General features: G+C 51.9%; 1 protein-coding gene across 2 annotated transcripts in view; it reads left to right on the forward strand.

The window, feature by feature from the left end:
- The window catches only part of FSTL4 (follistatin like 4), a 447,609-nt gene that overhangs the window by 376,191 nt on the left and 46,614 nt on the right, over positions 1–24,804 (forward strand). For both annotated transcript variants that reach the window (XM_025292703.3, XM_006065073.4), the window contains exons 7-8: positions 9,066–9,232; positions 21,228–21,348. In XM_025292703.3, the coding sequence (XP_025148488.2) occupies positions 9,066–9,232; positions 21,228–21,348 (288 nt within the window). The remainder of the gene's footprint in view (positions 1–9,065; positions 9,233–21,227; positions 21,349–24,804) is intronic.

Below are 24,804 nucleotides of genomic sequence, written 5' to 3' on the forward strand. Positions count from 1 at the left end.
TTTCCTTACTCAGACTTTTTGGCTTGTTCAGGTCTTCAGTTGGCTGGATGAGGCCCATGGACACTAGGGAAGGCAATCTGGTTTACTCAGTCTACTGATTCAAATGTTCACCTCATCCAGAAACAGTCTCATAGATACACCAGAATAATGTTTGACCAACTCTCTGTGCACCCCATGGCCCAGTCAGGTTGATCCATAAAATTAACCATCACAATGAGTGCTTGTGTAGCCAGACATGTTCAAATTCTTTTGGTCAGAACCTGTCGTATATCTACATCCTGGCTCCAAGAGGGGCTGGGGAATAGTCGTAATGAGTGCGCAGGAACTGGGAATGAATTAGCATCTGGGAACACATGGCATGGCACCCTCATGCTAGTCAGATCAAAGTTGCCTGCTCATCTCCACCAACAGCTTGTCCAGGAGATTCTAGATCCGGTCTTTGACATCTGTATGAATTTTTGCAAATTCTGAGTAGCTAGTATATAATTGGATAAGATAATACAGTCTTTTCCCTACAGTCACCAAAAAACAACTCTGGGTTAAAATACTTTGCTTCTGCAAATATCTTGAGCAGAGGTGCTCCCATCCCTTTGGGAGCAGACTCGGCAGGAAGTGGGAAATACATAGACTGGCTGGCCTGACTGAGGCTCCCCCAGGCACAGAGACCAACCAGGGAGGGACCACATAGCCTGTTGACCAGGAGGCTCTGGGCTTTTCACCTCGGCACTGACCCTGTTCTTCCACTGATGCCTCAGCTGCCTGCCACACCCATGGCACCCAGAGCACCCTGAGACAGTGGCATCACAGCCTTTGGATGCTGAGCTCAGCTCTTACCTCTCCTCACCTGCCCACAGCAGTCACCTTGTGCTTTAGTTTTCTCAAATACAAAACGGTTCGTCGGCCAGAAGAGGCAGAACAACCCTAGAGTTCGGAGAATACCCAGGTGACCTGGCTCCTGCATGGGCACCCCCTGCCTTGCAAACAAAGAGAAGGCTATGCCAGACCTGGGCTCCTTGGGAGCAAGACATGAGTTAGCCTTCCACATCCACCCCTGTAGGACCCACCACTGGGCACATGGGGAGCTCTACCAAAAGAGGTTGATCAGGCTCTGCAGGAACCAGGGCTCTGCACCGGGGTCTGTGGACAGGCTCAGGGGCATGCTCTCCCTCCAGGTGACACTTCTCTCCCTGTTTAGCCAGGAGTCCCAGGTTAGCAGGCTCTGGGCATGATCTGCTTTCTGGCATATTCCCACTGTATCCTAGTACATAGGAAGTGCTCAATATATAACTGTTGAATGAACACTACCCTAGCTGTTTACTTGCTTAACATTACTTATTAAGCCCTTTTATGTACAAGAACTGTGCTAGGTGCTGGGATACAAAAGAAATAAAAGAGATATGGTCTGTCTTCATGCAGCTTATAAAGGTGTCTGTCTGTATCAGAGAGCAGAACTTAATAACTAAACTGCAGAAATGCTTGAAGAAACCCCAAACAACATAAGTCAATTGAGAAAGTAAATTACCCCCCAGATCTTGAGGTAATTAACTAGTAAATTTATTACCCTCCCCCAAATGAAGCATGCCAGAGGGAATCCAACAGTGACACAAAAATGGAATCTTATTATGCATAAAGAAACGGGAAATTTTGAAGGAGTGCGAGTCTAGCTGGTCTAGGCCTCCTGCCCAGGCTGGACATGCCCCAGTGCTCAAAATATGCAGGTTGAGATGAAAGACCACGTGTTCCCAGCCTCCCACCCATAGAGTTTCAGTAGATGTTTGAAGGGAGCCCAGAAAGGCAGGATCTGGTGGAGGGGGCCAGGGGAGTCACAAAGCACCCCCATCACCTCCCCACAGCAGCCCTGCCCTGTAAATGCCAGGGGAGGCCATCAGGTCCAGGCAGTTAGACATTGCCTGTCCCCTACTTGGTCAGATGGCCTTAGGCAACACACACTCTACCCTGGTTTCTATCCCACTCACCATCTCATAGCGCGGCCCTGGTCACAGGAATAAGACCAGATTAATAGAGACTGTCACACGGGCCGCACCTGCTTTGGCAACTCCCAGGCCACTGGTGGGGAGGGGGCTCCCCCAGGGCATGGGAGAAGCACATTGCTTGTTGGAAGAGAACAGTGTCAAAAGAGGCCTCCTCTGGTAGGTCTCTGAGCACCTGGTCTGGGGTCTCTCTCCAGGCCTCCCTGGCTCCCAGCCAGCCCCCGAGCCCAGGTTTGCCCTGAGCCAAGCTCAGTCCACACAGGGATGTGGGAGCCAGTAGACTGAGCTTCGGACAGAGTCTTTCCACCAAGAGCATCATTTGAAAAATGGCAAATGTCCAGGTAGGAATGTGTTCCATTAGTGCATTTCTAGCATAAGAAAACTAACACCAACTTGACAGGAATTTGAGAAATTTAATTTCTATTGCTGTGAAGCAACAGAAGCCTGCTTGAGAGGGTGCTGATGGGTTTATGAGTGTCTCATCGAGTTCAAGTCAGTGTGAGAAATAGTGCCTGAGATTAAGGGAAAGCTGTAATAGGAACTAAAACCCAATTCTCCCATGACTCAAATTTTATGGCCTTCTGCTTCCAGGAAGGGTGCTTGTTCGCTTGCTCGTGGTGGGCCCATTAATCCCCCGCACCGCCCCATCTCTCCAAGCTCCAAGGAGCACCGAGGGCACGTGTATGGGGAGGGAAGTGAGGGCTGTGTCTGGAAAACCAAGGGCATTGCCACTCTGGCTTGAAGGGCCTTGAGAGCCAGGGACGTGTCTCCCAGGACTGCACCTGAAGCCTACCTGCCGTGTGTCAGGCACTATGCTAGTTACCAGAGGGTCAGACAGCCCAGGGGGGGACCCCCACCACCATACAGTGTGCTGAGTGTGATCTCGGGTGTCTCAGCCTGTGTCAGCTCGAAGCAGAATCGCAGCTCCTGGACCAGAGAATGAAGCCAGGCTGAGACAGTGAGAGTGTCAAATCCTAGTCACTAGATCACCAGGGCCAGTGGCCAGTGACAAGTTCTGCTTTGGAGAAAGGAATTATTAAGAGGTGGAAAGAAGTGAAACAAGTAAAGCATTTATTAGGAGGAAAAAAGTAAGTGTGGATAGATATACACGGGTGGGCTCAGAGAAAGAATCATGCCTTTGCTGCTGCTGCTAAGTCACTTCAGTCGTGTCCAACTCTGTGCGACCCCATAGATGGCAGCCCACCAGGCTCCCCTGTCCCTGGGATTCTCCAGGCAAGAACACTGGAGTGGGTTGCCATTTCCTTCTCAAATGCATGAAAGTGAAAAGTGAAAGTGAAGTCGCTCAGTCATGTCCGACTCTTCGCAACCCCATGGACTGCAGCCTACCAGGCTCCTCCATCCATGGGATTTTCCAGGCAAGAGTACTGGAGTGGGTTGCTGTTGCCTTCTCTAATCATGCCTTTGGGGTAGTTTAAATCACTTATATCGGGCAGGGCTTCTGGTTTCCCCTGGCCAATCATCTTGCTTTGCCTGGCTCTGAGTCCACATTTGGTCTGATTCAGCACAGCCAACCATGTGCATACACATCTCTTAGCCAGAATGGATTCCAGGGCAAGGGCTTCTGGGAAATTGATGGAACATATTATGGTCTGGAGACCTCTCCCTTCTCTGACCTCTGAGGAACCTTTCTGTGCACATGTAGTTTGGGAGAGCTCATTGACTTCAAGAATGAGAAACCTGTGATGTCTCAATCTTTTATCCGAGCAGGACTCAGCTCTGTCCACAGGGGACAGCTGCTCAGCCTGGGCCCCATCTATCTTCTGCCTCAAGTGAAGGAGGAAGGTCTCTCTTATGCTGAGCAACCCACGCTGACTTTGGTAGTCATGGCAATGCTACCTGAGCCACCTCCTTCCACGAGGAATAAGGGGAAGCTGACTAATGTCCAAAGGCTTGGCCTATAGGGAGACAGATGTCCCAAGCTGTGAGGAACCCTGATCTCCCTTGCCCTCCTCCAATTGCCTACCGCCTGGCAGCCTTCCAGTGTGGCTCTTACAGCAAGGACATCATCTCTCTGTGGGCAGCTCTGCCAGCAGTGCTGGACAAGCTCCCCAGTCCAGCCCTCTCTTTCTAGAGACCCTAGACTCTTTCTACAGATATCTTCTCGCCCCGAACCTGACCGGAGCCCCCAGCCCAGCCCTCTGTCACTGTCCCCAACATACTCTGGGCACAAGGCAGGTCTTGTTGCTCGGTGCCCCAGAAACCTATGGACACTTCCCACAGAGTGGCCCTGGAACCACAGATGGTCAGCACCATGGGAGCAGCAAAGTCATAGTCAAGAGTTGGAAGGAACCCTTGCTGGCCCTTCCACAGGCTGCTCCCTGGAGGGCTGCAGTGTGGCTTCTCCACCTCCCTCTCCGATGACTCTTGACCCCACCAGAGCAAAGTCCAGGTCCAGACACATCTGAGTCCCCTCATCTATAGGCGTGCCCGGGCAGTGATGAGCTTCAGCCCACAGTTCAGTCAGTGTGTTCACTGAACACGTATGAGGGCCGTCTCCACAAATCCCAGACTTCTTGGCCCTCCTCCAGTCCCCATCACAATGGGAAACTTAAGAGGATTGTGGGGTCCCCTCAGCTGGTCCACACCACCACCACAAAGCCCTCTGCTATCGCTCTGTAGTGAGCAGGCATGTAGTCGCGCATGCGTGCATGCATGCTAAGTCACTTTAATCATGTCTGACTCTTTGCTACGCTATGGACTATAGCCAGCCAGGCTCCTCGGTTCATGGGATTCTGTAGGCAAGAATACTGGAGTGGGTTGCCATGCCGTCCTCCAGGCGATCTTCCTGACCCAAAGATCAAATCCGCCTCTCTTACATCTTCAACACTGGCAGATGGTTTCTTTACCACTAGTGCTACCCGGCAGGTTGGGGGTAGGTGCAATAACTGAGATCACATTTCCTTTTGATGACTCTCATTGTCTGCACAACACAGCTCCACCCATCTTCCCATTATCATCTTTCACCATGCCTAGGCTTCCAGATGGGGCTGTGAAGGGATGGAGGGAACAAAAGAGGACCTCTCTGTGTGTCTTCAGTGGCCACAGGGTATTGATCTGCCCAATACACCCTGTTTAGCATGACATTTGACCCCACCTCTAACTACCCAGCACCTGGTCCAGAAGTGGTCACATGGCCCAGGGCTGTGGGTCAGCCAGTCCTGTGACTGCAGAGCACTTCATCACCTGGCCTGGGAGACTGCTTCGTGAAAGAACATAGGCGATGAGTCTGGGTAATCGGAGTTCAGTCCATGCTTTTTTGCAGGGCCCTTAGGAAAGATCTGGGCCCTTTGTCCAGGATCCCACATACAGGGACAATGTGAGCATGAGGCCACCCCTGGACTCCTTGCAGCCATGCAGAGAGTGCCGTTGTCAAGGGCCCTGGATGCCTGCAGTCTCCTCCACCCCTGAGCTTTCCCAGTTACGGGCATGAAGATCAACCCCTTTCTTTTTTCTTTTCCTAAGTGTGTTGAGCATTTCAGAGAATTTCTGTTACTTAAGCCTGAAAAGTCATGACAGGTTCACCAGGACAACTTTCAATCTTCTTCACCCAATGTCTGTCTAAGTTTCCCCTTATGTGAAGACTGCAGGGTCCCAGAAACATCCCGTGAGGTCATCCTAGAGACTGGGGCCGAGGGTCTCAGAATAGACAAGTAGAAGGTGCCAAGTAGGCACAAGCTTAGGCCCCAAACCACAGTGGGATGGGAGCCAGCAGGTATGATTGAGTCACCTGGGAAACTATGGGGCGAGGTCAGGGACTGTTCTCAATTTGTGATGAATCTGGGGGTGATGGAGAGCTGCTGGAAGCTTCTGATCAGAGCCATGATATACTTGCCCTCCAAGTGGTGACCAGGACACTCAGGAGCAACAGGGACAAACTGGGGGTTGGGGGAGGCAGTGACCACACAGGAGGTTCTCAAGGACCCGTAGGGAGAGGAAGGCAGGGCTCAGGGAACATCAGGAGGGAACCCCTGGGGGCTTGGCATCTGTTCATGCTGCCCCTTGAGGCATCATTTGTACCATCACGGCAGGGAACAGAGGCAGATGGTGCTGGGGAAGCAGCAACCAGGCACTGGCAGGACAAAGGAGGACGAACAGGGACGTCTGCTCAGAACCGTGCACGCAGAGTCCAGAGCCTAAAAGTTGGCCAGGCCCCCAGAGCCCTCCTAGACCAACCCTTCATGACTCAGCTGGGGACCAGGGATAGGAAGGGACCTGCCCAAGGCTGCCTGGGGATCTCCAGCAGCACCGGGGGCCAGGTGTCCGAAGCCACAGCCCCACATCTGCGCAGTTCACTCGAGCCCCCACCTGGGAGGCTGCCTCATTCTTTCCTCGCTGGGAAATCACCCTGGGAGGTCACTTAGCAGGGAAGTGGGGCCTGCCAGGGAACATGTGTTGAACAGTAAAACACCGGCAGTGAGGAGCAGTTCGTTGGCCATAAATCTCTCTAGAATTTTTAAAGGACCTAGGGAATATTGACATGAACTAAATCTAATAAAACATTCATTTAATTAAACTTTAAATGATCCAAATATTTGCTGTTTGGTTAATATTTGTGTAGCTGACAGGAGCAGAATTATGATGGTTTTGTCAGTATTCACGCATTCTAATTTTGCCTGAGTCTTTCCTGTGAAATCGCACATCTTCAGACATACGAATGCTTGGGGGCATGCTCAGGAAAAAAGTGGGAAGCAGCCATCCCAGCGGTGGATGGCAAGCCGCACAGGCTTCCCACTTGGGTTCGTTTGCTTGTTTGTTTATTTTCAGCCCTGTGCTACAGGCTCCTCCAGACATTTTTCTACAACTGTTTAAAACACAACTTTGTGTTTCTGAGTGTAGAGGGAGGCATACAGCTGGCTGTCCTCTGCCACCTCTGGTCCCCACTGCAAGGGCCCCTGGTCGCCCTGCCCACAGGCACCCTCAACAGGGATCAGCGCCACTGTGCTCCTGGTCTGGGCACTCTCAGCCCAGTGGAGTCCAGAGTCCCATGCTTCCCAACAGTTCAGCCTCCCAAGCCCCTGCTGGCACAGTTAGGCTCAGGTCTGAGAGCCCGATGCCGTCCTCAAGTACAGAGGCCCAGAGCGCACCATGGCCCAGCCATGAACCACTGGGCCCCTCCACTCCACTCAGGATCAAGGGAGCTCTGGCAGATGAATGCAGACCCTGGCTCTCTGCCGCATCCATGTGGTCACTCTAGGTGTGGAGGGGCGCCAGCCAGGTGAGGGAGATTTCAGCCTCCTCTTCAAGCCTCCTTGGTTCCCCTCACCTGCATACAAGCAGGCAAGTTCTCTGCCCTTCCCGCTGTGTCCCTCCCTTTTCCCCTGGGGATGAGGGGACTTTCCACGCCCCTTCCCACTTTCATAGGGCCTTGAGGCTCATCCCAGGAGGGAGAACAGTCTCCTCTGTACTTGGGCACAGCGGGAGCTAAACAATATTAGTAAATCCCTCTCCGCGTCTCTGCCCTTCTGAATTTCTGAAACCTGGGTCCTGCTACAGGAGGGTTAGTGCCTTCTTTGCCCTGAGCAATAAGCCTCATGACTCAGAGGTGGGAGGGCAGCAAGTTGAACATGATTTAAGAGGGAGCTTGAAATGCATCACTTTAGTGTTTATAAAATATTATGCCGTTTGTGTCTGCATCAATCACTCGGTGCTTATCTTTTCCTCATGTGGCTCCTTCACCAGGAGTCCCATTTTTCCTGTGTGTGATTGTCCCCTCTCCACTGGCCTGTTGTCTTTTTTTCCCTCTCTATTTATATTTCCTTCATTTTTCATTCAGCTATCCAACGAGCACTGATTAAGCACCTAGTGTATATCTTGTTCATCTTTGTGGGCCCAGGGCTGGGCCATGAATGTTTGTAGTTGGGGGAAGGGCTTTGCTGCCCAGGGCTGGACTGGTCTCTACTGCACCAGCTCTCACCACACCTGCTCTGCGATGTGTGGCACCTGTGATGGATTTTGCTCCCCTTCTCCACCGCCCCCCTCCCCCCGACACACGCATACTAGCAAGAGAGTGTGAGCCTAGATGTGCTGCCTGGTCACAGCTCAAACGTGTCCCACTAAGTTGCAGAGCTCAGGTCCCAACTCTGGGCCTTGCTCCACACCTGTCAGGGCCCCCCAGGTCCTAGCACCCTTTGCCAGCATCCTAGAATCAACCCAGGCCCCCAGAGCCAGCCTGCCTCCCTCCGCCCGTGCTGCCTCCCCAGGCTGCCCAAGAAGATATGAGGGAAGGGCAGTAGGGAGGCCATGCAGTCAGCGAAGCTAGCGACTCCCCACTCCAAACCTCATCCCATTTTGGCATTTGAGTAGCCTGAGTTTGATTTTTTTTTATTAACCCTGAGAATTCTGAAAGGTCTGTAATTCTGAAAGGGAGATGATTTAGACCCTCCCCATTTGCCTGACAAGTGGTCGGTCTTAATGCCAGTTATCAAGTGTGAAGCGGCAAGGATTAGTCATTTGTGCAGCCCAAAGTACACTTCAAAAAAATTAAAGGCTGCAGTGCACGGTCGCTGAACAGAAACCCAAATCCAAGTTCACAGGCTCCTTAGGCAGCAGCGAACCTTCAAAGGTCAGCCAATTCTCTCCCCAGACTGCAGACAGTGCAACCTTTAATTTGCCCCCAGGTGAGCAAGAAACCTGTCGGCCCAGCCAGCGGAGCTTGACTGCACTTGGCAAGGGCCGGGCTCCATGGGGCCTGGTGAGCGCAGGGCAGGGCCGGTGCATCTGGCTCCCCACTTTCAGCGGGGTAGCCCCATGGCCCCAGCATCCCACCTCCCTGGCTCCACTCACAGATCCACAGCCCTGACACTTCCCCTGCGCTGGCTATGGTTCCTGACCTGATGTGACTCACAGAGCCCTTGGAGCGTTTGACATAAATCGTGGCCCCTCTCCCAGGAGTTGTGTCCATCTGTCCATTTAGCCAGCCCACTGTGGATAATGCTCCTGATCCCTGAAGTTCCCCATGCCCCTGACCTGCAGTAGATCCCCTTGGCCACATCCTTTCGAGTAGAGACTTCACTCCCGTGGGCCTGCAGCTGACAGCGTCTCCTTTCCCTGCAGAGGTGGTACAGCTCAGCCTCGCCCCCGAGGAGCGGGTCAGTGTGGCCACAGTGACCGTGGGACTGAGCACGGTGCTGACCTGCGCCATCCGCGGAGACCTGCGGCCGCCCATCGTCTGGAAGCGCAACGGGCTGGCCCTAAACTTCCTGGATTTGGAAGACATCAATGTAAGTCACCAGGCTCTGTCTGAGCTCAGCTTAGTGGGAGCTGCTGGGCCAGAGGGCTTTCTTTTCATATCCCCCGTTGGTGCCATCCAGCCTGCTGTCTGATGTCTGGAGTTATCAGTCCCACCTTGTGCAAAGAATAGGATGGATGGATGGTGTCTGCAAACTTCCAGCCAGGCCCAGAATAAGGTGAATACTAGGGGGAAGTCTGGTGGATGGGGCAGGAGGTTCCCGGGAAGGGGAGAGCATCTGGCTTGTGGGGGAAGATGCTCTCTCTCTCCCAGGGGAGTCTCTAGATCCTGAAGCTGGGAAGGGCACAGACAGCTGGACACTGGGGAGAGGGCACCCCCTGTGGAGGGCAGAGGTGGCCTCTGGGATGGTTGACTAGAAGGCAGGGGCAGGGGGCGAGATAAAAGAAAACAAGATCAGACCAGAGGGACCTGCCCAGGGGTCTTGTTTGCTGGGCAAGGAGTATGGATGTGATGAGTTGAGAGGAAAAATAGAGTTCCTGTGTCCTCACAGCCCAACGTGAGCAATGGGGGGCCTCCTGGGCTCTGAGGGCCCCAGGCAGTGTGCACTGGGGTCCCAGCATCACCCCACTCTGCCTCTATGACTGGACAGTTTCTTAAACGTATCCTCAGGGAATTAATCTATTAGAAAAGCAATGTTAGTGGTGCCTCCCTTCTGTGGGCCTTGCAGAATAGAAGGATTGAAGAGTCTGCACTGGCCCTGGTTTGGCACAAGGAGGGTGGGCAGCGAGGGGGCTGTGGTTTCCCAGGAGTTCATGTGAGACAATGGAGTAATGTCACCCATGCAGGGTGCTGCCAGGATGGTCTATAGGTCTTGAGCTACAGTGACAGGAATTCAAGTTTCAGGCAGAAGACAAGCAGCCCTGGTCTCCTTGGCTCAGGACAGGCCAACCCAGAATGGGCCACTTGGCCCCAAGAAGGAAGACCTGTGGTGTCAGTGGTCAGTTCACACTAGCAGCTGTAAGGTAGGGGTGAAGGTGCTGCAGCAGAGAGAGCTGGCCTGGACCGCGTGACCCCATGAGCTGGACTAGCACAAAGGGCCAGAGTGCACCCGAAAAAGAGACCAATCGGAACTGCTTGGATGGAGCACCACTCCAGCCATCAGCCCTGCCCTGCACTGGAGTGACCCATCACATCAGATACTGAGCTCCCTGTCCCTAGAGGCATACAAGCTCAGGGTCATGGTAAACAGTGCTGCCAGCCATAAGAAGGCAGCTAAACTCCATGACCTTAAAGATCTCATCCAGCTCCAAGACTGCTTTGTGGAAAGAGAGGTAACAGAAATCAGAAAGCTGGGACTCTCTGGGTCCCTTTGGATGCACACTGAAGACGGTCGGGGAAGCAGATGGGAGAAGGGGCTCACTCTGGAGCCCAGCCCTGGGCAGGGCTGGGCAGAAGTGCCCTTCCCCCACCTTTGTCACACCAGGCAAGATGGTTTCCTTGCAGTTTCCCCTCTATAGCACAGACAGTATCCACCCACCTCTGAATGTCAGTGCCAGCACAAGCCTGGTTGCTTGCTGGTCAGGTGGTCAGTGGGCAGAGTTCTTCCTCTGAGCCTAAGATGCCCAGGGCTGGCCTGAGATCTTAGCAAGGGAAGGCAGTGTCCTGCTTGTGAAGACTAGGGTGTGTATGTATGTGTGCATGTGCGTGCTATGTGTGTTTCTGGGGTGCACGTTTGTGTGTGTGAACCTCTCAAGGTGGGTTGTCAGCTTTTAACCACGATTGGCCAGTGGTGGTTAATTCAGATCTAGGTCAGGCCCGCCTGTGTCTGAACGTCCATGTGCATTGCTCAATGCTCTATTTAAAGACATTAGAAATAGAGGCAAAGGCAGAGCTCCTTTTAATATACTTGCCATCAGTTAATTAAATTACTTTGAGTGTCTTTCCCCTCCCTCGAACATGCCTCCAGCACCAACTCAATTGCATTTCTACTTTTCACAGAGAGGTTAGCAATTTGGGTAATTGTGGTGCAACTGGAGATTAATGGCCTCTCGTTACCTCCCAGGAAACACTTGCTCCTCTGGGCAAGTGAGCAGCCTGCGAGCAAGCAGGGCCCTGTGCTTCTGAGAAACCCCCAAGTGAGGGCGCAGGGCAGGGCTAGCCCCACAGGGATCCTGGCCCGATACGCGCAAACACACACACAACACACTCACACACACAGACACATATACATACACACACATGTATACCTGCCTTCAAGAGAGGAGAGAAACAGCACAGCCTTACTCATGAAGGGCACAAACAGGCTCCAGGGTCAAAGGGACCTGGGTTTAAGTCTCATCTCGACCACTTACTGGCTTAGCGACCTTGGAAATGGCATTTGACTTCTCTAAGCCTCAGTTTCCTCTTCTGTGGAAAGGGGATGAATAATAGATCCTGCCTCACAGCAACCCACTCCAGTACTCTTGCCTGGAAAATCCCATGGATGGAGGAGCCTGGTAGGCTGCAATCCATGGGGTCGCTAAGAGTCAGACATGACTGAGTGACTTCACTTTCACTTTTCACTTTCATGCATTAGAGAAAGAAATGGCAACCCACTCCAGTGTTCTTGCCTGGAGAATCCCAGGGATGGCGGAGCCTGGTGGGCTGCTGTCTATGGGGTCGCACAGAGTCAGACACGACTGAAGCGACTTAGCAGCAGCAGCAGCAGCATAGAGCTATAATGAGGATTAAAAGACACATGAAGTTCTTAGCACATGATGTCCATGCTATTATGCTCTCATTGTCGTTATTTCTATTATTACTACTTCTCCCACCAGACAGCACTCTCAACCCCTTGCAGCCTGAGTCCCCAGCCAGCAGTCAGCGCAGTCTGGTGAGGCCCCCGTCAGGCAGATGTGACTCTGGGATGATCCCTGCTGCCTGTCGTCACCTTGATTCAGGTCAGCCTTGATTCATCCAGGGGGAGACACTGACCAGCACCTCCAGTGGGTCCAGGGCCGCCCTGGGTGAGCCGTACACCTGCTCTGAGCCTGCGGGGCAGCGGAGATGAGGTTGTCCACTGTAAGAGGGCATTTTCAGGCTGAGCGTGTTGACAGGGGGGCACCCCACCCAGTGACTGGCACACAGCAGGGGTTCATTAAGCACAGCCCTGCTCTGGACGGTGAGGGGAGTAGCCATAGGAGGAAATTAGGCTGCATCAGGGCAGGGCTGGGTCATCAGGATACACAGGGCATTCCTGAAGCAAGACGGGTCAGGGGAGAACAGTCCAGGGGGGCTACCCTGGTAGAGCAAAGATCAGGAATCAGTGGGTTCGTACAGCTCCCCAGCCTGTGGCACTTCAGCGCCTACCCGCTCCTGCCGTAGTCAGAGATGAAACACAACAGGATCACAGGCCTTGTAACGAGCGACTGGCTCCGAAACGCTACACTGACGGGGAAAGCTGATCTGCTTACAAAACCCAAGGCGGGGAGATTAGAGAGCGCACAGAGGTGTGGGCCGCCTTTCTTTGTCATTTGTATGAGACATCTTGATTGGCAACAAAATATTAATCACTTTTTCACTCCTCTCTTAATGAGAAGCTTTCATGGGCAACAAAATATTAATTTGTCTTGTCTTATCTGTTAAGAATTCCGTTAATGAATTCGGTCACAGAGCTATTACAGAATGCCATGCTAATGACACATGTAATTAAACTTTTCTGACTTGCCAACATGAAGGCGGCCCCAAGCATCAGAATAATATTTGCTCAGAAAGTAAATGTGCCTGTTTAGCCTGGAGCCGCGCAAGGAGGAGCCCCTCAGATTCCCTAGTGAGTGATGTCGCTGTCAGGAGCAGTCAGGAGTCGCCAGCGTGTACACAGTTGTCCAGACAGCACACATGAGGAACCCTCCTCTGGATTCACTTACTGAGTGACAAGCCCAGAGCCAGAGCATAGAGCAAAGACACTCTCCCTGGCTTCGAGGGGACAGCGCAGCACAGTGTAGCTGGTCCTAGGGACCTGGTGTTCCCCCTCAAGGATGCCTGAGCCCTCCCCACAGCAAGACATCTCAATCTCTCTGCAGCCCGGACCATGAGGGGCCCTGACTCAGCTGCAACCAGAAAAACAACCCCTCCCTGAGCAGAGGGCAGCACTGGGTACCAGGAGTGCAAAGGCCCCCCAGACCAGTGCCCCCCAGCTGGGGTGGGAATCTGCCCCTCTCCCAGCAGTGGGTCTCCAGATTATGATGCCTCCTTCTGTTTGCATGACAGTTTCTACTCGTGCACCATCAAAGACGGCCTATAATTTATTTCCCAGCCAACTGCTGGGATCTCTACAGGAGCAGCTGTGGGTCTGGCAGCTTCAGACCTGGCCCTGCACCCTCCGCCTCAAACCCTCAAGGACCCAGGGCCACGGCTCCAGCTCAGAAGGTGCCCTGGTCTCGGGCCAGGCTGCTGGCCAGGAGGGTACCTATGCTGGTGTGCCAGGGTGACCCGGCACCTCTCAGCAGCACCCCCAGCCCCATGGACCTGTGGTCAGCCCACCCAGCCTCTGCCCTGCTCTGCTCAGACAGCATACGGCCACATGGGAGAAGGGCACCCCGTCATCCCAGGGGACCACAACCAGAGCCTGTAGGGGGAGCTTATACTAGGGAAGGACTCTGCCTTAGGAGGCAGTGAGATGCCCTTACCACAGGTACCAAAGCAGGAAGGGGACCAACTAGGTCCCCTTTGAGGGCTCTCTGGGTCCTGGGGTCATGTAGTGCTGTGATAAGGAAATCACCTGGGAGACAGGGCCCTGTGGGATATGAGTCCGGCACAGGAGCCAGGAAGCTCCCTTTTTCACCGGACAACAAAGCCTCAATCTCCCTTGTCTCCTAAGGGCTCAAAGCCAGTCTTCAGTCCAGGGTGGGGCACATCTCAGCAGCAGATCCATACACTCCTCACCTAGCCGGGCCTGCACACTGGGTGTTCTTCGGGGTAGGGGGAGGCTGCACCACTATCTGCAGAAGCAGGGCCCATCCCGGCCTCAGCGCCCTGCCCAGACCACACAGCAGCTACTCAGGAAGTGAAGGGACCATCCCCAAACCCAGTCTGCACCCCCTGCTCCAACAATGTCACCTGCCCTCGCCACGTAACTGTCTTCTTCACTGTCCCTTATGTCCCCAGGGATAGGGGCTGCCCATGAAGGGAGCAGAAGCAGGGAGAAGACATCCCCAAAGTCCCAGAAATTAGCTGATCCCCAAATCCTTGCTAGTGTTAACACAGGTATTTCTACCATCGGTACCAAGACGCTGCTGTGTCTAAGGGGCCGGTCTCCGTGATAGTCCATTCAGAAGCATCATCTCATTTAATCCTCATCACAACTCTATGAGACAAGTGGGATTCTGTCACTCGGATTTCAGGAACTTACCAGAGCCTGCAGCCAATCTGCACACCCCAGTTAGAGCTTCATGGGTTCCTTGCTCTTAGGACAATAGCATCTAGCACCCAGCACTGCCAGGGTCTCACTCTGGGGCAGCTGGACCTACCTTCTGCTCTAGCAGTAATGGCTACAGTACCTGAGCCCCAGTGTCCACTCTGGGTGCAGCCGTGTGTCTGGTGCTCCAGGTCTCATTAGCTGCTGGCTTCTGCTGCAGCAAAGAGAAGGCAGAAAGCTCTTAGACCAGCACATAGAATTGTTTGGCCAAGATATTCTCAGGATATTTTTCTATTGTATTCTTCTTCTTTTAAAAAAAAAGCTCACAAAAAACCCTAGTATATTGCAAATGACTTGAAAGAGCCACTCTTTTTTGTTGGTTTTTTCTTTCACCAAATCTCCCTATTTGGGGCTTTCAAATGTCGACAGGCAGAGTACAGTGATAAAAGCAGAAAAACAAAACCCATTAGAAGAAAGTATTTGTGGCAGTGTTTGAAGGATGTGTTAAAAGGTTCACTTTTTTCCCATGCCTAAATGGTGTAAAACCATGAACAAATAACTCTAATGAAGCATACGCTCTCAGCCAGCTCTTCTTTGGAAGTGAGTTATTAAAAAGACCAAAAGAGAATGATTTAGGAGCTCATGACTCATTTAATTTTTATTGTCTTTATATGAACCAGTCATGAATCCATTGTAAAAAGATGAGAGGCATTTGATTAGCATGGAGAGCTGTTTGCAACATGCTAGACGGTGGTTGTAGGTTCTGCATTAAAATAATCTCATTAAACGCTTGGGTACATTTTGTTTTAAGATCTTGGAAAACACTCTACTTGAAGTATTCAAAGGCTTTGGCCAGTTCTCTCCAGCTCCTGTCAAATAAACCCTGGTTACGGATGCACATCTGGTTCTTTTGAGCTTTGAATGAGCTCAAACCACTAGGAGGATTGGCCAAAGCTCGCCTAGAGTCAGAGCTTGGCCCATGGTACAACAGCTTGTAGAGCTCATGGGGGACTCTGCCCTTCCAGGCACCTCATCTGGCCTTAGCTTTCTCAGTGGCCTCCTCAGGGTCACCCCTCATTCTCCACTGTACCTGTGCTTAATGATCACTTCTGGCCCCATCTCAAAGGTACAGGGGTCCTCAGGAAGGTTCTGATCCAGCTTCTAGACCCTAAATGCAGAGCTCCAAGCCCCATGCCGGGGAGCTCACATTCAGGCTGCTCTTAGGCTTTACCATCTGCAAACAGCACTGCAGTGAGCATCTTTATACGTACCTCTTTCCACATTTCTATAAGTAGTTGTTTAAGTTCTTAGAAGTGGAGTAACTCCATTGAGGGTGGACACATTTTCTGTTTTGATGGATATTGCCAAATCTCCCTACAAAAAAGAGTTGCACCAAGTTTATAGCCCTTCCAGCGGTGTATACAAGCTTTAAACACCGTAATAGGAGAAAATTCCTGGTTGTAAGCCTTGTTGGTCCCTGAAATGAGCCATGGAAGGAAATTTAATCAAATCCTCTCCGGGATGTTTCATAAACAGCAAGAATGCTGATCAACCATCTTGGCTGACAGTGTGATCCAGGTTAGAGGAGCTGGGAAGGCCCTCTTGGCTTGGGGACTCATGATACAAGTGTTCCCAGGGGAGGGCTGCAGGCTTCCCAGATGAAGGCAGCAGGTTCTAGACAGTCTGAAACTTCAGTTTGTTACCGACCAGGGTTCTTGGCCTTCCTTCAGTCAACAGAAATAGACTAGGGGCCAGACAAGAACTTTAGGCAAGGCTTTATTGGGGACCCTGCTGCAGCAGAGGGGAGCAAAAATAAACAACAGTTTCCCTTGCTTGCTGGCTTCCAAAGGGGGCAAGCTAATTCCTTATGTGGGGTGAGGGTAGGGGTATGTCCGGGGGTCTGGCTAGAGGTGTGGTTTAGGTGTTTTGCCCACCTGTTAGGTAGTGCTGTATGCAGGGGCACGTGCAGTACAGACATCTCTGAGGACCGGCCATCACCACGGCGCTGCAGTGTTTGGGTCCATTTGTGCAGGTGGGATGCTAGGGTTCACGAGATTCAGGGGGACAGAGTCAAATCGGCCGGGAGGGAAAGACCCTCTACTTCCTCCATCCTCTCCAGAGAGAGCCAAGGAAGCTCCTTAGAAGGGCAGAGTTAGAAAAGCTTGGAATAAATGTCTCTAAATGGAGTTTTAACTTGGAGCATTGACAGTGAAAAGTGAAAGTTGCTCAGTGGTGTTCGACTCTTTGCGACTCCATGTACAGTCCATAGAATTCTCCAGGCCAGAATACTGAGGTGGGAGCTGTTTCCTTCTCCAGGGGATCTTCCCAACCCAGGGATCAAACCCAGGTCTCCTGCATTGCAGGCAGATTCTTTACCAGCCAAGCCACAAGGGAAGCCCAGCATTGGCAATACCATTACCCTCACCTCTGAAATCATTCTGGAGTCCTTGTGTTCAGCATTTAGTCACTAAATAGTCAGCAGTGATGGCTCATTTTCATATTACTGCGACCTGACTCACATGTATCACTGTGACAACATCTCCCATCTTGCCTCTGCCTAAATATTGTTTAATACTTACATCTTGTTTAATTGCTTGCTTTATTAAGGGCAGATACCTAGAAAATAGCTTCTTAAAAGGCAAAAACCATTTCTTTAAGTAAAATCATCTCTTTTCCAAAGACAGATGTGCATCAATACAAAGAATGGTCTAATCTAGCATCTGTTTATTTCTGGAAGGAACCTTGATTTTGCTAATACATTTCTATGCATCAGAGCAAAAGAAAAAAAAAAAAGCCATCCATAAAAAGACAATTACAGAGATGCAATCAAGCACTGATAGCAGTATTCAGACACATCTCAGAGAACCTCCAGGAGAGAAAGGATTGCAGCTTTAGTTTTATGTAACTTCTTATAAATCAATTTTTAAAGTAATTTCTTTACATTCAATGAGGGAAATTTGATTTCTGTAGCCAGTATTCATGTCCCAGAAAACAATATGCACTTTTTTAATATAATTATATGATGCCTATTGTTTCAGCCCAGAGACTTTTTTTTTTTTTTTTTTTTTTTTTTTGAGTACAGAATCACGTTTTCCCTGGAGCCTGAGTTACAGCTGGTAATAAGTTAGGTGTTCCAAGTACTGCATCACTCATCCAGCAGCCCCACACCCGCCACACCTGAGGGATCACACCTCTGCTCCCAGGAACACTGAGGAAAAACCAGAGGCTAAGCAACTCTGCTGCTGCTGCTGAGTCACTTCAGTCATGTCCGACTCTGTGCAACCCCATAGACGGCAGCCCACCAGGCTCCTCCATCCCTGGGATTCTCCAGGCAAGAACACTGGAGTGGGTTGCCATGTTCTTCTCCAATGCATGCATACATGCTAAGTCGCTTCAGTTGTGTCCAACTCTGTGCAGTTCTGTGGACAGCAGCCCACCAGGCTCCTCTGTCCACGGGATTCTCCAGGCAAGAACACTGGAGTGGGTTGCCACTCTGTTAGAGGCTCACAGAAGCCATGAGCCTAGTCTGGGGTTACATGGACTCTGCCTGCTGCCGTGTGTGGAGCCCTCCCAGCGTGCCCAGGTCTGAGAATGCAGTGTGGAGAAGGAGGCAGGGTGGGGAAGTGGGGACAAGACCTGAGATTGGCTCTCTGCCTCCTACCAGCCACTTGATTTGTACCCTCATGTGACTGGCAATATCTGGGGGCATGGGAAGTCAGGACACATCCTGGACATGTCCATTGTCCAACCCAAAGAACCAAAATCAGGAAAGCCCCTGCAGAGAGCCCAGCTCAGCGCCTTGTATGGTCTGCTCAATGAGTATCTACTGAGGGCCACCCTGTGTCAGCCCTACACCAGGCACTGGGAACCCAGCAGTGAGCAGCGGGCACCAGCGTCCCTGCCCTCCCCTAGGGCACTCACATGCTAGTCAGGGAGACAGGTGGCAAATAGTACGCTAAATGGGAGTAAGACAAGGGGCGTCGTTGGGCTGTGATGCGGAGGAAGGACGCAGAGCGCAGCGGTGGAGGCCACCGCATGGAGCCTGTGGTAATAGCAGTGGAGGTGCTGGAGAAGGTCCGACTCTGAATGTACCGGGCAGGAGGGCTCTACTTTCTCATCCTGTGGGGACTGGTTTTTGTCTTGCTTTGTGGTTTTCAGGGCTTTTTTCTGAGGCTTAAACCAGGCGATGTGTGTCAGATTCCCAGTGCACAGTTAGCTCGTGGACACCGAGCTGGTGGTGTTACCTAGCACCACCCTGTAGTGGGCCTGTGGGCACCTCGACCTGGGGGCTCTTCTCAGCCTGCAGTCCCCATGACCAGCCATCCCATTGAGGCGGCAGTACGAGCAGAGAGTGCCAGAACCCGAGACTGACTACAAGGGCCCTCCTATAAGGAAGGGCTGTGGATATGAAGGCTCAGGAAGGCATCCCAGAAGGAAACGCCAGGGGACCCCCAGCACCAAACTCTGAGAGCAAATGGGTCTGGTGTCGCCCTTTGGGATGGAGTCTGTAGTCTGTCTGGGAACCAACCAAGTGAGGCGCAGAGGGGTTCCCAAAGTAGGGGCCACACCCAGCTCCCCAGCCCTCTCTCAAGATGCCTTTCCAATGTCTGAGACTCCAAGCAAAATGTATTTTCCTTCAGAGTTAGGTTTTAACACAGAAAACAGCTCAGATTCGAAATATGTCATCCCCAGAAGTGACTATTAACTTTTCATAAGCGACTCAGGTATGACCCCTTTATGACTCGGTTATGACACAGGACAAATAGGCTATCTGGTGTTTTATTTTTATTATTGAAGCTTCTACCGGGTAATCGGAATGGGGCTTTTTAAAGCAGAGCAATGTTTCAGAGAAAACTCTTAAGGGTTCTTGCAGCCTTCTCCAATGTTTTAGCCCAGTGGGAGCACTTCTGAGTATGGTTTTCCTTGATACCAAGAGCAGGCTGCATGCATCCACTTTCCACCTTCCAGCCTCTGCCTTAACCCAGACCTCACTTGGCCCACACCCCCCATTAGGCTAACTAGCCAGAAAGCCTCCTTAAAGGACTCATGGTTGTGACTGGGCCCTTGCCACACTGACTAGTGGCCTTTGTCCCTCCCGCCACCAAATTGCTTCCATGGGAGAAGGGAGCTCAGGAAGGACAAAAGAAATAACAGGAGGGATGGTTTGGTGTTGTCTCCAAGGGGTCAAGAAGAGTTTTGCATCTTCTGTTAATAATAAGAAAAGTAGACAAATGTATACCTATGGCTGATTCATGTTGACGTATGGCAGAAACCAACACAGTATTGTAAAGCAATTATCCTTCAATTAAAAATAATGTTTTTTTAAAATAATGAGAAGAAAAGGAGCAGCCCCATGTCTGTCATGCTTCCCATCGGCAGACAGGGCATAGGAATTTTCCACAGCTTCCAGGCAAGGGAAACCAGTGCCCAGAGGGATGAGGGGACACTGGTCAGTGACAGAGTTCAAGCTAAAACCTGAGTCTCCTGAGTGCAGCACCCGGCTTCCCCCATAACTCCTTGCAGCTAGTGCCGCCAGCCCCGTTTCTTACCAGGGAGTCAGGATCTGTTCTGCCCGATAAGCTCTGAGTACCACACCTCAGACATGTTTGGTAGCTAAAACCAAACTCCCTGAAACTCGAGGCAATTCCATCCCCAGCCTGCCGGCAGCTAATGCCTGGATAGGGCCAACATTGCGCAGGGCTCTGCAGAAGAGGTGGCTGGCTGGAAAGCCCCTGGGGGAGTGCTTCATTCCCTGTGCTTAGGAGGTGACTTTGATCAGCCTGAAGCTCCCTCCTGCCCATCTCTCCCCACGTGCTGGCCAAATCGGACCCCACAGTGAGGCTGCGGATGTCACAGAGACAAGGCTTATCACTGAGCCCTCTCTCATGGAACGCCTGTCATTGGCCCCACCTGCTCTCTTTTACATCCTGCCCTTTTTTTCTGTTTGCCTTCATTTTCCTCAGTGTTCTGTTTTCCTTCTCTGGGGTTACCCAGATCTCTGCAAGCTGCCTGAAATTATTTGGGGAGGGAGGTAAGATCTAAACCAGTGATAGGCAAACCATACCCTGTGAGCCAAATGCAGCCCACCCCGTTTTTTAATAAAATTTTATTGAAACATAGTGATACTCATGAATTTAGGTATCAGTATGGCTATTTTCATGCCTCAAGGCAGGGTTGAGTAGTTGACAGAGCCCTATGGCCCACAAAGCCAAAATATTTGCTATCCAGTCTTTTAAGAAAAAGTTTGCAAAGGAGGCCGCCCTCCAGAGCATCTCAACAGGTGGACAAGAGTCCAAGAAACCAGCCAAGCAGCATCAGGATTAACAGGCAAGGCAGGTGAGGCCAGCTGTAGAAATGGAGATGGAGGGTGCTGGGGAAGGCATTCAGCCGGGCCTCCCAGAGAAGGTGAATCAGGTCGTAAAATGACGTACGGAGTCTGGGCAAGCAGCACGGTGGAGACACGGCAGTCCTGCTGCCCAGCCCCATAGGCAGCTCTGGCTGAGCAAGGGGCCAGGCAGAAAGGACATCCTCGCAGCTGCAGGGTTTCTGTTTTCTGGCAAATCCCAAGATCTGGCTGTCCTTCACAGCCCACTCAACAGAGAAGCCAATCTTGTCTTCCTTGCCCAAGCAGGACTTCGGAGAGGACGACTCCCTCTACATCACCAAGGTGACCACCATCCACATGGGCAATTACACCTGCCACGCCTCCGGCCACGAGCAGCTGTTCCAGACCCACGTCCTGCAGGTGAATGGTTAGTAAATGGCTCCGTGCATGTCGTTGCCCCAAAGTGTTCCCCAAAGGCTGCTCAGAATAACCCTCCTTCTCTCTTGCATTCTGCCTTCTTGAAGAAATACCTGACCCCAAAGCGTCCTATTGCTCCCGTATGTAAAGGGGGACTGGGGTGGTGGGCAGGGGCAGAGTCTGCTAACTCACTTCCCAGTCCAGCTCTTCCCCAAAGCCTCCTCTGATGAAGTGAGTCCAGGTGGGAGGGGTGAGTCATTTAGGTGGGTCAGCACCCCAGGGAAATTTGACATGTCAAGCCATGCCCAGCTGGGCCCCACCCTGAGCAAGCCGGAGCAGGGCGTCCGTGCACCAGAGAATAATGTGAAAGCTCCAAGTCAGCCCCAGATCCCTGGTGCCAGTGTCCAGGGCTTCTGTTTTGAGATAAAGCGTACACAGTGTTGAGGATCATTGCATCACAAGGTTCAGTATCACTTGCCTCTGGGATCCTGGGTGACAAGCCATTTAAGGACAACAGAGTAAGCCCAGCTTGCCTCTGCATTTGTCCTAGAGGATGTTTTAGGGATTTTTATATTCATACTGCCTAAGTCATGTTTTATTAGTATTTCCCTTGAGCTGGGACATACTTAATCCTCTGGGGTTTTGTGCTATGCTTGTTGGCTTGACTCCAGATGTACAGTGAAGTTTCTGGATTCCATCAGAAATAACACACAGGTTCCTAGTTATAACATCCCTTGGATGAGCCATCCAGGCTGGCATTCAGAGTTCAATCTGTGTGTGCAGCCAGTAGGCAGTGCCTGGGTCACTCCAGGGGCAGATTGTGTGCTCTGCAGTGTGAAGAGGGCACTGCCATCTATAGCTGGCAAGTGGTACCCAGCATTGTACAATGTTGGTAAATGCGTGGTTGCACAACAACTCCATGTGACTTGGCACAGCTCCCTCTCGTCCTCAGACCAGCTGAAAATGGGAAATCAAGAATTCCTAGATCCTCCATCCAACCCTTCACATCTTGCCCCCACCCCATAAGAACCGAGGGCACAAGGAGAGGGCTTGAGCCTGGTCCCCTTCATTTCCTCCAGAACAAATCTGTGGGGAGAGGGGCCTGGGCGGGGGAATCCACCTGCCCAGGAACCAGAGTAACTCACGAGTGAGAACCTGTCCTCACCTCAGGCTTCTGCAGGAGATATCTGTGGTCTTAAATACTTTCAATACACAAATTGCAGGTCCACACAAATTGCTGGGGGATCCTTCTGCCTCGTGTTCCCCCAGAATTCTGAGATAGAGCTCATGATGGGGGATGAACCATTTCCTCCCTCCCAGTGCCGAATCCGGGAGCAGGGCCCAGGCCCGTGGACACCATTTGCTGCTGGCTTTAAAGCAGAGACTAGGCTGCTCCCTGTCACTACTCGAGTGGAAAGTGGACTGTGCAGCTGGAGAATTTTGTTCAAGCCTCCCTACCCACCCACCAGCCTCTTGCTAAAGGGGCTGCTTGTGGCCTCAGGAAGTTGAAACAGCAAAACCTCCGTGCTGAGATCCAGAAAGAGGCCACTCGAAATCCGCTTTCTGATTGCTGAGAGATTTAAGGCTTCTCTTTAAGCTGAAGTCCTGAGTCAGAGGCAGCACACTGGGACCTCTGTATTTTTTTTAATAATTTAAAAATTGGTTATTTATTTGTTTATCTGGTGCATCAGGTCTTAGTTGCACAGTCAGGACCTGCACTGCATCGTATGGGATCTTCCGCTGTGGCCCAGACTCTCTAGTTGCGGTGCACAGGCTCAGGTGTGGCCTGTGGACTTAGTTCTTCCGAGGCATGTGGAATCTTAGCTCCTCGACCAGGGATCAAGCCCGTGTCCCCTGCATTGCAATGTGGATTCTTAACCATTGAGCCACCAGGGTAGTCCCAGGACCTCTGTATTTTGCAGTAGGCTTTCTACCTCATTCCATGGTGCACTGTGTTCAGCTCCATGGCAGTCAGGCTAGGCTATCCCGGTGGGCCTCACTCCAGGAGCCCTTGAGGTCCCTGGGCTGGGCTGGCCACCGGCATCTGGGGTGGCATTTGGGTCCATTAAGCAACTCGTCATGCGAGACAGCACTAAGGTAGACCCAGTATTGCCTCCCAAGGACATGAGTCCATAGCTGGTTGACCAGGGACAAGACACGAGGTTTTCTGGAAGTGTATTCCAGAAGTGAAGCTTACTGTGTTGACTGAGAGGGTAAACCATCCTACCTGTATGGGAAGATGGGAAGATGCTGTTGAAAGTAGAATGGCATGAAAGACACAATTACAGTAGGAACATTTCCCAGATACCTACTGGGCACCTTCTGTGCTTCACAGATGAGAAACTAGGGGTTGGAAACTACAGAGAGATTAAATTACTTGCCCAGGACCCTCAGCCCTACAATTAGTAACAGCAAAATAGATCTTGACACCAAAGCCTGGACTCTTAATGGCTTTTCCGCCCCTTCACTCTGGACCCTTGCATTGTGGCTGCTGGAGAATCCAGGTGTGGTCAGCCGGCAGGTTGGTTTTGATCTGCTATGGGGGCATACTGCGGGGGTGGGGGGTGTCACAGACAGGGAACAGGAAACCTGCCTGGCCCACCCCTGCCCCAGGTGCTGAGCTCAGGTCAGAAGCAGCAGGTATCCAATGAAGGACTTACAGAGCAGATGTAAGGCAGCCCCTGCCCTCAGCAGGACTGATGTTGGTGACCTGCACAGCTTGGTCGTCCAGCTGTAGGTGGGCTCAGCAGACCACAGTGCAGACACCAATGCTGCTCAGGGTCCCAGGGTCAGGAGGGCTGGGCTGCTGGGGAAAACTCACAGAGGCAGTGCACTTGGGGGCTTCCAAGCAGAAGGACTGGGAAGGAGAGAAGGCACTGTCTGCGCTCAGTACAGAAGCAGCACTACCTTGCTGGGTCATCTCATTAGGAAGTTGTGAGAGAGCAGTAACAGGTTCATCTGTAGGATTTGTTCCTTTTTGTCATTCATCCCCAGCATGAGTCAAAAGCATGAAAGATGTCCCCTAGTAACCTGGGTAGAATTAAGTGTGGTCACCCAGCTGTGCTGCAGGTGGTGTGGTTTGGTCTCCTCTTGGCCTGGACAGGGCCTGTGGCTTATTTGAGCCAAGGCAGTGCCTGGGACACAAAGGGAGTGATGTTCTATGTCAGTTCCTCCTGCTAGCTTCTCCTCGGTCAGAGTGAGGACAGAAACAGGAGGATGATGAAGTGGGGAGGGGAGGCCTTGGCCAGCCCCCTGCCTCTCAGAAGGCTCAGAATTCTCCAGGTAACCGGCAGGCGTGCCAAGTATGTAGCTGGTGGGCCCAGGAGACAGAGAAATCATTCATGGGAAACCACTCAGATGAATAGAAACTGGGTGAGGCTGTTCCACCCAAGGCACAGTGCAGACCCAAACTGGAGACACCACTGTCATAAGGTCAAGACATGAACTCTGAGCTAGAGAGGCCTGA

This window comes from Bubalus bubalis, chromosome 9 (genome assembly GCF_019923935.1).
Source record: "Bubalus bubalis isolate 160015118507 breed Murrah chromosome 9, NDDB_SH_1, whole genome shotgun sequence".
Classification (NCBI taxonomy): domain Eukaryota; kingdom Metazoa; phylum Chordata; class Mammalia; order Artiodactyla; family Bovidae; genus Bubalus; species Bubalus bubalis.